The sequence below is a fragment of the Equus przewalskii genome, chromosome 16 (genome assembly GCF_037783145.1).
Source record: "Equus przewalskii isolate Varuska chromosome 16, EquPr2, whole genome shotgun sequence".
In the NCBI taxonomy this organism is placed as follows: domain Eukaryota; kingdom Metazoa; phylum Chordata; class Mammalia; order Perissodactyla; family Equidae; genus Equus; species Equus przewalskii.
In genome coordinates this window covers 65,051,068-65,064,812 of record NC_091846.1, presented here as the reverse complement: position 1 = coordinate 65,064,812, position 13,745 = coordinate 65,051,068, and the positions used below count along the sequence as shown (strand labels likewise).

At 40.5% G+C, this 13,745-nt stretch overlaps 1 protein-coding gene across 1 annotated transcript in view; it reads left to right on the top strand.

Annotated features, from left to right (window-relative positions):
- ABCC4 (ATP binding cassette subfamily C member 4 (PEL blood group)) overlaps window positions 1–13,745 on the top strand; it is a 242,544-nt gene that overhangs the window by 157,285 nt on the left and 71,514 nt on the right. Inside the window, exon 20 of the mRNA XM_070579065.1 lies at window positions 4,724–4,803. Coding sequence (XP_070435166.1) covers window positions 4,724–4,803 — 80 coding nt within the window. The remainder of the gene's footprint in view (window positions 1–4,723; window positions 4,804–13,745) is intronic.

The following is a 13,745-nucleotide window of genomic DNA, read 5'->3' as shown; positions in this document are numbered from 1 at the left end:
AGCTTGGGTGAGTTACCTAAAGTCTATTGCTACTGAGTTTCAGAGGAAGACAAGAACTTTGTGGGCTTTCCACTGATGGTTTCCTAATTCCTGCTGCTCTTTCTGTTTCATGACATTCTCTGAGCAGCCACCACATTGGTGACCAATTCTAACAGTGAAGACGAAGATAATGTTGAACTCCCAGACTTCTGCAGCTCCTGTTCCTGTTGTTAGGCTAGTCTAAGCTGAATTAGATGTGTAGAATGATGAAGAAAGTCCTGGTTGGCTCAGCACCCTCATGCACATGGCAATTCTTTTCAGCCTGGTGGACATCTCTGGGCTCCTCTGAACACCCTCTCCTTTGGACCAATCTGCCCCATCGTGTTGCCTGGTACCTGGAATATACAGGTCCATTCTCTTTGCCCTTTTGGAGGGACTCGGTACTCTTGGATTTAGACACCACTACTCACCAAGACTGTAGATTTTTTTTTATGTGTCATCCCCACAGCACCCCTTTACACTCCCATGGACTCAGAGCCCCACCCAGACCCAGCACTCCTGTCTGACTCTGCAGGGCTATCAAATTAGTCTTATGAAAAGAATCAGGTTCTAGAACTATCCATGAAGCTAAACGTGGGCACATATAAAGAAGTTCATAATATCAAAGAGTTCATGAAAAATATCCACTTTTACCCTCAAGGTCATATGGTGTGGCCTGATGCGGCCTTTTTGCTGGTACCTAAGACCACTAATGTGGTAGAAAATGGGGCTCAAAAGTAAGGAACTACTGACACGGGATACGTCATGGATGAACCTCAAAAACATTAGACTAAGTGAAAGAAGCCCTACACAAGAGACCACATATTGTACAATTCCGTTGGTTGGTATGTCCTGAAAAGGCAAATTTATAGAGAAAGAATGTAGATTAGTGGTTGCGTGAGGCTGGGGTGGGAATAGGGAGTCACTGTAAATGGCATGAGGGATCTTATTGGGAGGATGAAAATGTCTTAAAACTGATTTTTGGTGATGGTTGAATCACTCAGTAAAGTTACTAAAATTCATTGACTTATACACCTGAAATGGGCATGAGATGTAAAATATACCTCTGTAAAAATATACCTCAATATTCTGATATGTAAATATACCTCTTTTTTGTTTTTTTCCCAATAAAAAAGGAGGAAGAAGAATAGGACCCAAAGTAGACATGGGAACTTCCAAGTTTTAAATTACAGTTTGGTTATAAGTAAGCTGAGGAATCCTGGATATAGGAAAGGTGTCGGAATTCCAGAGGTGACTAATTCCAGCTTAGATTGTAGAATCAGTTCTTAAAATATGATCACTTAGGGATTTGTATTTTGACAAGAAGTTTGATGACTTTCATGATATTCTATCTTGTGGACCAGATAGAAAAATGTGCACCAGAGCAGTTAGGAGGACCCTTATTGGTTCTCTGATAATATGGACTTGAGGGTGATCTCTCTCTATGTCTCTCTCTCTCTGTCTCTCTCTCCCTGTCTCTTCTCCCTCCCACCTCCGCCTCTCCCCCTTTTCCTTTCTTCAAAGTGTTTCTCTCCCCCGCTTTACTTTCTTTACACAGTGCATAGTCACAGTAGAAAAATAACATAGAGAAAAAATTAAAATTGCCCATAATACATTATAGACATTTTCAGGCATTTAGGTTCTTTCCTACTTCTGACTTGCCAATTAATGCCATATTGAACATCTTTGATGTACTTACTAACTCCTTGGGATACATTCCTAGAAATGGAATTTCTGAGTCAAAAGAGATGTACTCTTAGAGTTGTTTATACGTATTGCCCAGTTGTTCCCAAAAATCTACCTGTGCAATACCGATGGGAGTGATGTGGATTTTCATTCTATGCAAGTCCACATTGTGATCTGGCCACCAGAATTTACTATTTGTCAGCTTCACAATTGGCTATATCCTGTGCAAACTGGGAGAGATGATCTTAACCACTTTACCCCAAGGTCATCAAACAGTGCCTGGGGTATTGATTTTAATGCTGGGCCCAAGGCATCATCTCAGACTGGCCATATGAGTCTGGGCAGGAGGCAACGGCCAAGTTGGGGCACCATGCCTTCTGAGGGACAATGGAGGCACCAAGGACGAGTTGATTGTGAGAAGTCTGGAAAAGATACAGTAAACTTCCTTCAAGCATTTGAAGGGCTGTCGTGTCAAGAGAAATTAGATTCACTCCTATGGTTGTGCGGGACAATAAGCAGCAGAGATTGGGTGTTCTAGGAAGGCAAGATTTGGTTTAATGTGAGAAAGCTCTGTCTAACACAACTGTCTGAAAATGGGTTGTGTTCTTCCTGTTCACCATGAATCTCCCTTCCTTCTACATCCCTGGAGATATTCCAGCAGTGCCAGATGTCGTTTGGATGAAGAGGCATAGCGTGTGCATCAAGGGAATTCATCGTAAGGATTTGTTTTGGAGACCTTTGAGAAAACTTTATGACTACGAGGCCATGAACTTGAAATCATAGCTCTGAGTATAACAGTCTATCGCAAAGCCAGATGAAATATTCTGTAAACACCGTTCGTTCTCTTAACGAATTCTCATTGTTTCTGAGAGCCAGGAAGTAACTCTCGAGCCTTCCAATCTCACGTTTTCTACACCTCAGCTCAATGGTGAATAAGAGTTTAGTTTTTTGATCATCTTTGACATTTAGTTCAGTTACTGTAGCTGCTATACCAGGAGATGGTTTTTTTAGTTGTGTTTTCCTTGTATTTTACACTGCCAATCATGGGTCTCTCAGACCTTAAGACTGTGGCATCTGGTAAAAGGTAAAGGGGTGGTTTTTATGTACTATTCATCTCTGGGTAGTTTTTTTTTCTAATTTGACTATTGCTTTCAACATTTTTTAAGCAGAACCATACTTGTATTTCTGAGTCCTGCCTATGTTAAAAAGTTGCATTTTTCCAGTGAGGAAATAACAAGCATTTAAACTGTCTTTATTAACATTTTTTGACATGTATTTTCCTTATTTTGCTATTGATAATTTGAGAAATTAAAAAATAGCTAGGTAGGCCACAGTATCCATAAGAATGTGTGAAAAATCGCCCCTCTGATTTTAACGTTCCTAAACTATAACTGATTAAATCATAGTCCAACCTCTTGCCTCTCGGAGCCTGATCTGGGAAACAGCAGAAAGGGCATCACCCCGGGCTCGGGAGGAATGCAGAATCTGCAGCTCTGGCCTATAGCTACCGAATCAGAATCTGCATTTTAACAAGTCAACTTGTGGCAGTGTCTGGTAGACTTTCCCAGGTGACCTGCCACAGAACCTGTGGGTGACAGTAATTATCTCTCACCTTGGACTTGGTTTTTTTTTTTTTTTTTTTTGAACACCTGTTAACCTGCCTCACATTATGACTAGGTTCTTTCACTTGCATGAGCCCATTTAATCCTCAGAATCACCTTCTGAAGAAGGTATATTAGAGGCTCAGAAAAGTTTTCACTGGGCCTGCTAAGGGTGTCGCTAAAAGACAGTTTCTGGAGTCTGTATTTCCTAAGCCTGAGACAGGAGAATTGAGGCCCAGATTGTAATGGCGTGACCTGGACAAGCACGGAAGCTTCCAGTTGCTCCAGCTTCTCACTTGGGCACACCCTGTGCTTCCCAGCCGAGCCCAGGCTCCGCGCCTGGTGGGAGGACTGTGGAGGAAGCTTCTCCCTGCACTGGGAGCTCAGCCCCTAGCCCCTGGCCATTCACCGTCCACTTGGGGCTTGGTGTGAAGGACCTTGGGAGGAAGTCACCTCCGACAGGCATTGGCCCCACATTTCACCTGCAGCGTAGCTTCCTGAAGCATCAATTACAAGAGAAGTTCAGGACCTAGCTAGATGCATTTCTCAGGAGTTGCCTACACCAAAATAGGCTCTGTGTGTGTGTGTGTGTGTGTGTTTTCAAATTTTTTGAATTAAATCATTTGGAAGACTAGATATTTCTTAGAAAGCAGTTCTCATCTTCAGATTCTGAAGCCTTTAGGATATACTGTTTTCTTGAATTCTAAGGGAGAAAATAAAATCAATGATAAGAAACAATTAAATGCTTAAGTTAACGATGAATTAAATAATGATATTTCTGTCTTCCTGTCTACATTCCTCTTGTCTTCTTGGATGTGTGGGAATAAGTCTGTGTTTGTCATACCTGGTGCATCTCTGAAAATAATGACTTATTACCCCAGGTAGTAAACTCACAACTTGAAAATGGCAGGATTCCAAATTTTCCCAAAATGTAAGGTGCCGTGAACCATCCTGGGGAAAAAAAATACAGAGAGATTACAATTACGTTTATTTTAAAAAGTACCAAATAGTAAAATTAATTCTGATACCTAAAGCAAAATTAGTGTGACAATTAGGATAAATGTATGTATTTTGCAGTTGTTTGTTTACTTACTTAGCAGTTGGGATCTAAAAGGAAGGAATATTCTAAAATCCAGCAACCCTTCCTGATACAGTTGCAAGATTCTTTTCCCTCCTTCTTTCAAAAATCAGGGCCAAGTTTCAACTCTCTGCCTGCTGCCATTTGGTGGTATTTTTGTTTTTCTTTAGGTTTCGTCCTTCTTTCTTTTTCTTTACCACTGACGTTGGCTTATTCACATGAATGAGTAATATATTAAATACATATGCATTTAAAATACTGTTTTGATTTGTTTGTGAATTGTTTCTCTTAAAGGGCCTATCTGGGGAAATGAGTAATTTCTCATATCCTGTTCTTGCAGGAAGAATTTTAAATCGTTTCTCCAAAGACATTGGGCATATGGATGACTTGCTGCCCCTGACATTTCTAGATTTCATCCAGGTAATGTAACAGTAATGTCAAGTTCTCAAATGGAAAACCAACATTCTTATTTTTTCGAGGCCCTTTCCTGGGGGCCAAGGGTGGGCCTTTCCGCCTGGCCGTGTGTCCTGTTATCTTAGTAAAAGGCTGTGTTTGTAAAAGAAAGGTGCGGTTGTGATTTGGAGGCTAAGTTAACATGAGTAATACCTCGTGTGTAGGAGTGGCGACACAGTCATGTCAAGGTTGGTTCGAAGCAGCTACATGCTTGGTAAGTGCTTCTCCATCTGCCTTCCAGGTATCTGGCATGGATTTCACTTGACTCGGAGCACATTTCATAATATAGAAACAATCACTCTCACGGAAAGATAGCCTAGATTAACTAAATTATGCATTGTATTACCACAAAGGACAAATATTTACTGCACCGGTTTTTTTGGATAAAACCAGGTGTGGTTACTTACAAAGAAAAGATTAGTAATAATAAGGTGAAAATAATACTTTGTTAACAAGGACAATAGAGAGCAGTTACTGCAGATACAAAGCCGTGAAAGGCAAGTACGTTTAAGCCAATAATTTGAGTACAGGATCAAAGTCATCTCAGAAAATGCCTTTTTTGTTTGTCTAGGCGGCTTTTCTTTTCACACGTTGATTGCTCCAAGTATTAAGGTGTCTTTTTTTCTTTAAGAAAACCAACAATCCCACAGAAATACCTTCTATAAAGCATTTGTTTTGTCTGTGAACTTGGGGTTCTAAAGAATAATGTTGGGCCAGCTCATCTGTCATCTCCTCATTCAATATTGCTGCTCATGTGGGATGTTTTTTCTGTTGTTTAATTCTGTCTACTTTTCAGTGATTCAGGCTGGGGGACTTCTTCATTTCCAAGTGTTTATTTTGGAAACGAAACGCATTTATCAAAGGCCGCACATGCTCTGAAATCACAGCTGGTGCTGCTAACTCTTCGTGACCCTCTTTCACTTTCCCCAAGCGCCAGTTTACAGTAGTCTAATCAGAAACTCATTTTAAGGCCAGGAAGTTAGAAACGCTACAGTTGGGGTGTGCAGTTGTGGCTTGGTCCCGATGGCCCACCCCACTCTTTTTTTTTTCAGTGTTCAAATGCTCTTCAAGTCAAAACTTAGGATTTCCTCTGCAGCCACTGTTAGAAGATGAGGCAGAATTACTTATTGGAAAATTAGCTGTATCAGAAAAATCAGTAATAGGCCTGAAGTCATTACAGGCATTCCCGTTAGTCACACAGACGTGCAGCAATGAATATCTGACTGCATGCAGTGTAGCCCATGGGCAAAGGCATCCTCTGTCTACCAACGTGAGGTAAGCTGAGACTCAGAGGCACAGTACTTTTACTGCAGACAAAGTTGTCTGATTTGTTTTTTCCTCTGCTGCAAACTTATTTTATAAACGTGTCCTCCTGGGTTTAGCTGTTTAATTTATCCCCCAGAAGTAATCTTTCACCAAAAACAGTTTTGACGTGATTGTTAATTACTTTGAGAAGATTTTACGAAAGGTTCTGTTTCTTTGCAACTGAAAGCTGGGCCAAATTGGGTTTCCAAAGCTGGCCGGCCTGTGCTTAGCACGGAGTTAGCCCTCATAATTAGAATCCTCCACACATTTTTGCATGACGTGTGGAGGGACAGGGGTAGATGTTACCTGACTTCGGTATAAGACATTCTCAGCAGCGTGAGGAGAGAAAATTCTAGTCTTGCTGTACTTCTCTTTACCCCAAGAGACAAGGGTCTTTTTATTATCCGCTCACTTAGTCCTGGTGAAGCTTATCATTGTTGAATACCAGTGGTCCCAATTAGCTGAGTTCTTGAATCTAATAGGAAAAGTAAATCTCGATGTTATTGTCTCCATGAAAGGAGTTTTGTATAAAGGATAACTCAGTTATCAATTATGATAAAGATCGATTGTCACTTGTTTTGTTTGCAGGTGTCTTTAATAAGACTTCCCATAATCCCTTCAGGAAGAAATATTTTTCTCCTTTTAAAAACAGTATTAGCAAAACAGAAAAGCTCTGATCCCGGCCATTGTTGTTGATTCTTTGAGGGACATTTCCCAACATCCATTGTTTAAATGGTTGTCAGGAGGAATCAAGTGAAACTTGGTAAACAGTGCGGTGACCAGTCCTTCTGACTGTGTGCAGAAGCCTTTCTCCAGAGGATTTGCATTCGATGAGTGGGCTTTTGACAGAGGTATCACCGGGATCATTTTGAAGTATTTGGGCCTGTTGCTATATTAGCAAGCAGAGACTTTTATTAAAGCCACAAAAATGAATTTAACCTGCTCTCAAATAAAGGCCAACAAAAATCAAAATGTAAATTGATTTTTTTTTTTTAAGTTGGCTAGGGCTCTGTAAGGATAAACAACCCGGTGGTGTTCTGGGACTCTTAATGGAATCATGTAAACTTAAAATAAACACTATGATGGTAAGCACATAGAATGAAAACTAATTTTCCAAATCAAGTACATTATATTCAATTCATTTTCCCCAATCAACCAAATGTTTAAAACCTGTTAGTTATAACAGCAATCTTCTGGAAATTAATTAGAAGCCTATTAACTCTGCTAGCTGAGCCGAATGAAGAGAGTTGCTCCTTACATTTCTAAATAGGCTCCTGAATTAAAGGAAAGCAAGGTCAAAATGACAATGAGCTTCACTCACCTCATGACTTTGCTTAAGTAGTTGATCTAGTTTTTGGGGTTTTATCTGTGGGGGTGGGGGGGGGACGGGAGGGGGTTGTTAGCTTTTTAAAGGAAATTTTATCTCCTTTGATTCAATCCTCTAATAAGTTTTTAAAAATTAAGTGCTACTCAGATAAAACATACAGGTATTATGAATATTGTCTGTATAAACAATAGCACACTCTCCGTTGCTTGGGAATCTGGAAAAAGAAATGACTTTCAGGCCTCTGGTCTAGCTCGTCAACTATTGGCAAGAGTTTTGTTAGCTCCTTTCGGAATTGAGATAGTAGAAAATTTCCTGTTTGCCTTTGTTTTCAAGTCATTAGCAAAACCTGCTGCTGAATCAAGAGGCCCTCCATTTTGTCTCTCATCAGATTCTTTGGGTCAGAATCCTCATGACTTAGCAGCTCCTCCTATGCTCAGAGAGGCTCACAGAATGTGAAGCCGGCTAAACCTAACAGCTGAGTTTAATTGAAAGAGTTGCGTTTTAAAAGGACTGGGAATTTCCTTGGCGAGAAAAGACCCTTGGTGTTATCTCGCAGGAGATGTGGTCCTTGCTGATCTACATATCATCTAGTTTTCTTGAGCCAGAGAGAACTTGGCAGATTTGTATAAGGAATAGAACATAAACCAAAACCCACAGCTGAGATCTCTTTATGAATAGGGGAGTTAAGCTTTCCACTTGTCAGAATATTCAAAGGAAGACTGTCATGTTTAGCGTTTTTTTCTTACTAAAGATATGCATATGATCATGCTTTTCTGGAGAATTAAAATCGAATAGATAAAGAAATAATGTAATTACATTTATCCGTGTGAACTTTTTAATCTAGAGCATGCATGTTTGATTACTCTTTTTGTGAGACAATAATAGTTTTGTTGGTTTCATAAAAGTTCAGAAATGTGGACTATTGGGTTAGAACTTAATTGTGTTTCCAATTGAGTCTGATGCTGAGGAGTTGAGAGAGACCTGAGGACAGACCCTCCATTTGTGCCATAATGGCGAGAGCTGGTATACTCTGTAGAAGCAAGTCAGAAATCAGTGACAGATTTTATTACTCCACTGACTAAGTGACTGAGGTAAGAAAATTCTGTTTAAAATGTGAGCAAATTTCCTGGCCAGATAGAGGTTATTTACCTAACTTTGTCCCTTGGACTTTTGAACAAAAGATTTGTATTTGTGTGACCATTTGTGGGTTTTTTGTTTTGTTTTGTTTGAATAGTTAGCTGTTCGTATCTATGCTAATAGGAAACAGTGACACACCTAATTTTGAAAATGTCATTTACTGTTGTGCTACCAGAGTGAGAAATCTACAGGAACAGGGGGGCTAATGTGTGGGGTTTTGGAACCTGAACTGACACAGGTGTGGAACAGTAATGAATAAAGATCAATTTTTGATTGCCGAGGCATTTTGGAAGGGTAGGCCAGAAATGAGGGAAGTTTTTGAATATATCATAGGAAAGAAATAATTTATCCAGTGTAAAATAACAATGGTCTGCAGGTTCCCCCGGGGTTGCCCTGGGCTTATCAGATAAGTTAGCCAATGGCTGCACCTGGCTTATCAAAGTGTTGTTGAAACATGTTTGCTTTTTCAAAAAGTGTAGCAGCTTTGTGTAGTAACAATATTTTAAAAATCAAGTCATCTGTCAAGCTAGAACGTAGTTCTTCACACATTAAAACTAAATATCTTTATGAAAATAGGGATTGAAATACAAATAGTCTAAAGATCTTCATCTAGATCTCAGACATGAGAAATCATTAAGGGGGGAATTCTTTTAATAGGACTTCGGCCTTCAAAACATAATGCATTTGGGTAAACAAACAAGAATATAGAGGCAGAAATTAAAATTAACATTTTTAGGTGTTTGACTTCCTAATACCATAGCACAAATATCAGCAGAATAAACCTACTCTTTTCATTTTCTTAAAATAATGTTTGATTTAAATTAATAAAGATACCATACATATGGAATATTTGTAATGTTTAATAGTATTTTAAATGTAAAATTTTTATTAATGATGAAAATAATTTTAATGATTTAATTTTAATAATACTGATATTTGTAATATTAGATTGGCAGATATGTTGTTTTATGAATATATTTGCAGCTAGACATATAATGGAGAATCTCGGAATTTCTCCCAGAAGGAAAAGATTATTTCTGTTATGTATGTGTATATATGTGTGTGTATATATATATATATATATATACACACACACTGTTATGTATTCTGTTATATATCTGTTATGTGGATTTGTAATTTTTTTGATATTTCTCATTCCTTAAATGTCTCCCTTTTTGTTTTTTTCCACCAGTCTTTTACTGAACTCCTACTGTGTGCTGGGGATGTAGGGATGAAAAAAATGAAATGGAGCCTTTATTTTTCATTTATCCAACAAGCATTTATTGAGTGTGTCTTGAGTGCTAGACACCACGTTGGGCTTGGGGATGTGGAGTTGAATGAAATTTAATCCCCCTTTTCCATGAGAGACACACTCCTGGGGCAGACAGATAGGAGGTCAACGATTACAATGCTGTGTGATCAGAGTCATAGTAGGAGGGACACTGTATAGGAGAATGAATAAGGCTTTAGCTTGAGACAAATCTGGTTTCCAGCCCCAGCTCTGCCACTTTTAGTTCAGCCATCTTGAGGAAGTTTCGGCTCCTCCAGGTGGAGTCCTGTAGGTAGTTGGAAATATGTGTCTGGCGTTTGGGAGTCCTGGGGTGAGTGTAGAGCCTGAGTATTCTTTGCTGAGCAGGTAGTAGTAGATTCTGTGAAGATGGATAAAATTGCCCAGAGATAGTGAAACATTTTTAGGGGCCAAGATCAGAACCTTATGGAAGCCTCGATATTTAAAGAGAGTGAACAGAGAACCCAAGCAGGAGACACAGAATGAACAGCAAGGAAGAGAGGATGAAAACTGGTGTTGAGTTAAACCAAAGGAGGACAGGCATGTTAACTGCAAAGGAGAGGGTAAGCGGAGGGTTGGCAGTTGGATTTAGCTGTTAGGATGTATCTAGTGACCAGCCGGAGCAGGTTTAGGATAGAAGGAGGTCAGTTTGCAAAGGCTGAAAAGCCAAGAGGAATGGAGGAAGTTGAGGTGAAGGAGCATAGGCCCATTTGAAATGTAGGCTCTGGGGAGGCGTCCTGGGTTGTTTGGGTTTTTTAGTTTGTGTGTCAAGGGGATGTGTGGTGGTGGTGGGTGGTATATGCCTTCTGCCTCCTTCCCGCCGATAAACAAGGATTAGCGTTAAGGTCCTGGGGCACAGTGATGAGTAAGGCATGAAGCGCCACCCTCATGGATCTCCACCAGCCCCCCAATGGTGGGAAATGTCCAGAAATTCATCCTTTGCTGAGTTTGGAATCCTGACATCGCTGAGTGCCACAGAGGAAGTCTTGGAAGACAAACTGGTTGTGGGGACTAGAGGCAATTAGGGAGCATGGTCCAGGAGGTGGGCAGAACTTCTAGGAAGTGACCTTTGATCCAAGATGAGAGGAAGAGGCCACTGTGGATGGTGAGGTGGGAAGTGCTGCCGGAAGCCAAGTTTCCACTTGGGACCCACTCTTTTCTCTCTGTCATCAGCTGGGAGTAGGGTCAGAAAGGGGAATGAGCTTGAAGACAGTTGTTCAGCTTTTGTTTTAAAGGATATAGTTAGTGCCAAGTGTGTTCAAATTCATTCTTGATAATTTTGTTCATCCTTAGTATGTTTCATAAACCTTAAAAAATACTTATTTTAATTTTTGTTACTTCTAAAGTGTTTATTCTGTATACTTTCCCTCAGCTGATTCCTTCTTATTGCCTTAAATGAGATCTCAGATAATTTATTGAACATTTTCTAATTGTAAGAAAGGCCCGTCTTTTATTATTTGTTTCTTCTGTCTCTGCCTTATGAATACCATGGTCCGTGGTTAGCCTGCCCATGATCCTCTGAGAGCAGCAGATACCTTTGTTCTGGGCTTTCAAGTGTCAGTACATTAGCTTATTTTGGAACTTAAGTATATTTTCTTCTCTGAGCCAGAGACTCTCATGTCACAGAACGTGAGACTCTTGAAGGGATCATCGGATTCTGGCTTCCTCCATGAGTGGCTGTGGAGCAGTCCCCAACACTAAAGCAGGGACTCACAATCTTTTCTCACACTGCTACACTATCTTAGAATATATATCTAAATAGATTTGTTTTGCTTTGCTTGCCAGTGATTTGTGTTACAGAGGAGCCCAGGCTTAGAGAGTAAAATTCAAATTTCCTAGCCCTTAAATCTAATCTCTACAACTCCTGGAAAATAACTTTACATGCCCACTAGACTGACTGCTGATGCACTCCGGTGTGTGTATGTGTATTTGCACATCTTTAGCCCATTCTCACATGTACCCTCTTAATTCTTCATGCTTTAAGGATCAGCAGAAGCCTTTCTTCCCCATCAGTGAAGCTTTCCTTGACCGCTCTGTTCTGCAGTAAAACAATCTCCATGCCCTACAAAAAACCAGGGATCCTGTGACAATGGGCCAAATGCTGTGCTGAGTGTGTTTCATTTAAACCTCACAACCAGCCAGTCAATATTTATTGAGCGCTTCTGTGTGCCAGGCACCTTGCTGGGACTTGGTGTGTGAGCAGGGAACCAGGTATCGACTTCCAAGAATTTACATTCCGGTGCAGGAGACAGATAGTGACCAGGTAAATTTATAAGGTAATTCCAGTCGACTGCGAGTGCATTAAAGGACGAAAGTGTTTGCGGGTGACTTCGGGGCCTGCTTGAAACATGGTGGTCAAGGAAGTGGTGACACTTGAGTTTGAAAAATAAGATGGGAACAGCCATGCAAAAGGATTTGGGGGCAGGTGAGCGGGGGAACGTCTGAGGAGGAAGAGCTACAGAAGCTCAAGATGGGAACAAAGTGGCATGTCCCCGGAGGAGAGAACGCTGAGCAGTGAACAGAGTGGAGAGAAAAGGAAGAAGAGGCTTGAGATGGAGGCAGGGCTGGACCACAAAGGCTGCCCGGGTTAAGGGGTCAGGGCTCTAGGTGCAGTGGGAAACCACTGGAACATTTTAAACGAAAGAGGAACATTGTGCTCACGTTTTAGATCGGAAATAAAAGTATATTTTATGCTTCTCATAGGTTTTAAAAAAATTTCTTAAAATGTTTTAAATCTTCACTATGTGCATAATCCCTTATAGGCAGGGCTCCAGGGCTGTATTCTGTGTTATGCCCTCACCCACTGCACAGCTTCATAAACCCAGGGAGATCAGTACTTAGCATTTCAGTCATTGAGCTCATGCAAACCGTATTGAGTCAGTCCACAGACGGGAAAGTGGTTCCGTGCAGGCAGGGTGGGCATCTCATCCTTCTAACAACCCACCCTTTAAGGCAGTGGCTCTCAACAGCAGGTTGCACCTAGCTGGGTTAATATGAAAAAATAAGGGTGATGTAGGGTGTTTTTCACAAAGCTGAATTTACTCAGTTTTTCTGTTTGGATGTCTTGATTTTTTAAATACAGTGGAGCGGCTCTTACCCAGGAGTTCTGAAGTCAGCACATAAAGTGAAGTCTTTTGTAGTCCAAATTACCCATAAATAACAGTAATCCTACCTAACACTTAGTGACTGCTTCCTTGGTGCCAAGCCTCGTTTTAAATCCTTTATTTGTGTAATCTCTCATTTCATTTTCCTGGTAACCCCATGTGGTACACACAGTTGCTGTGCTGTTTTCACAGATGCAGGAAATGAGGCCCAGAGAAGTTACATAGTTTGTCCAGGATCACACAGCTAGTAAGTGATCCGTTGGAGATTTTTATTTTTACATTTTTGAGTTATACTCATTATGCCCGTGAGGGAGAAGCAAACTGCCCCTTCCCGTGTTTTGATCCCCCCAGAGTATCGTTATTGGTGGAGGTCCCAGGTGGAATCTCTAATAATCATCAGATTATTTGTCATCTGGTGCCTGCACCTCCTCCCTAGCAGAAGTCATAGAAGTGCTCATATGATATGACCCCAGGGCATTTGAGATACCAACCTTTGTAAAATTGTGGTAGTAGCCTTTTTCCCCCTGTCTTTAGAATTAAAGGTGGAAAAACTACTTTTCTTCTCCAAAAATGCTTTTGGAAATTTTTGCTGGTTGTCCAATCTAAGAACTACTATTTTCAAGAACTTTCTTCCTTGGCTTTGTGATAAGCCTGGTCTCAAACCCAAGTACCAGAGAAACTGTGACTGTTTTTTAGGCATGAGCATAGTTGCACATTTTTGATGCCCTTTTGTTCGGGTTATGACATA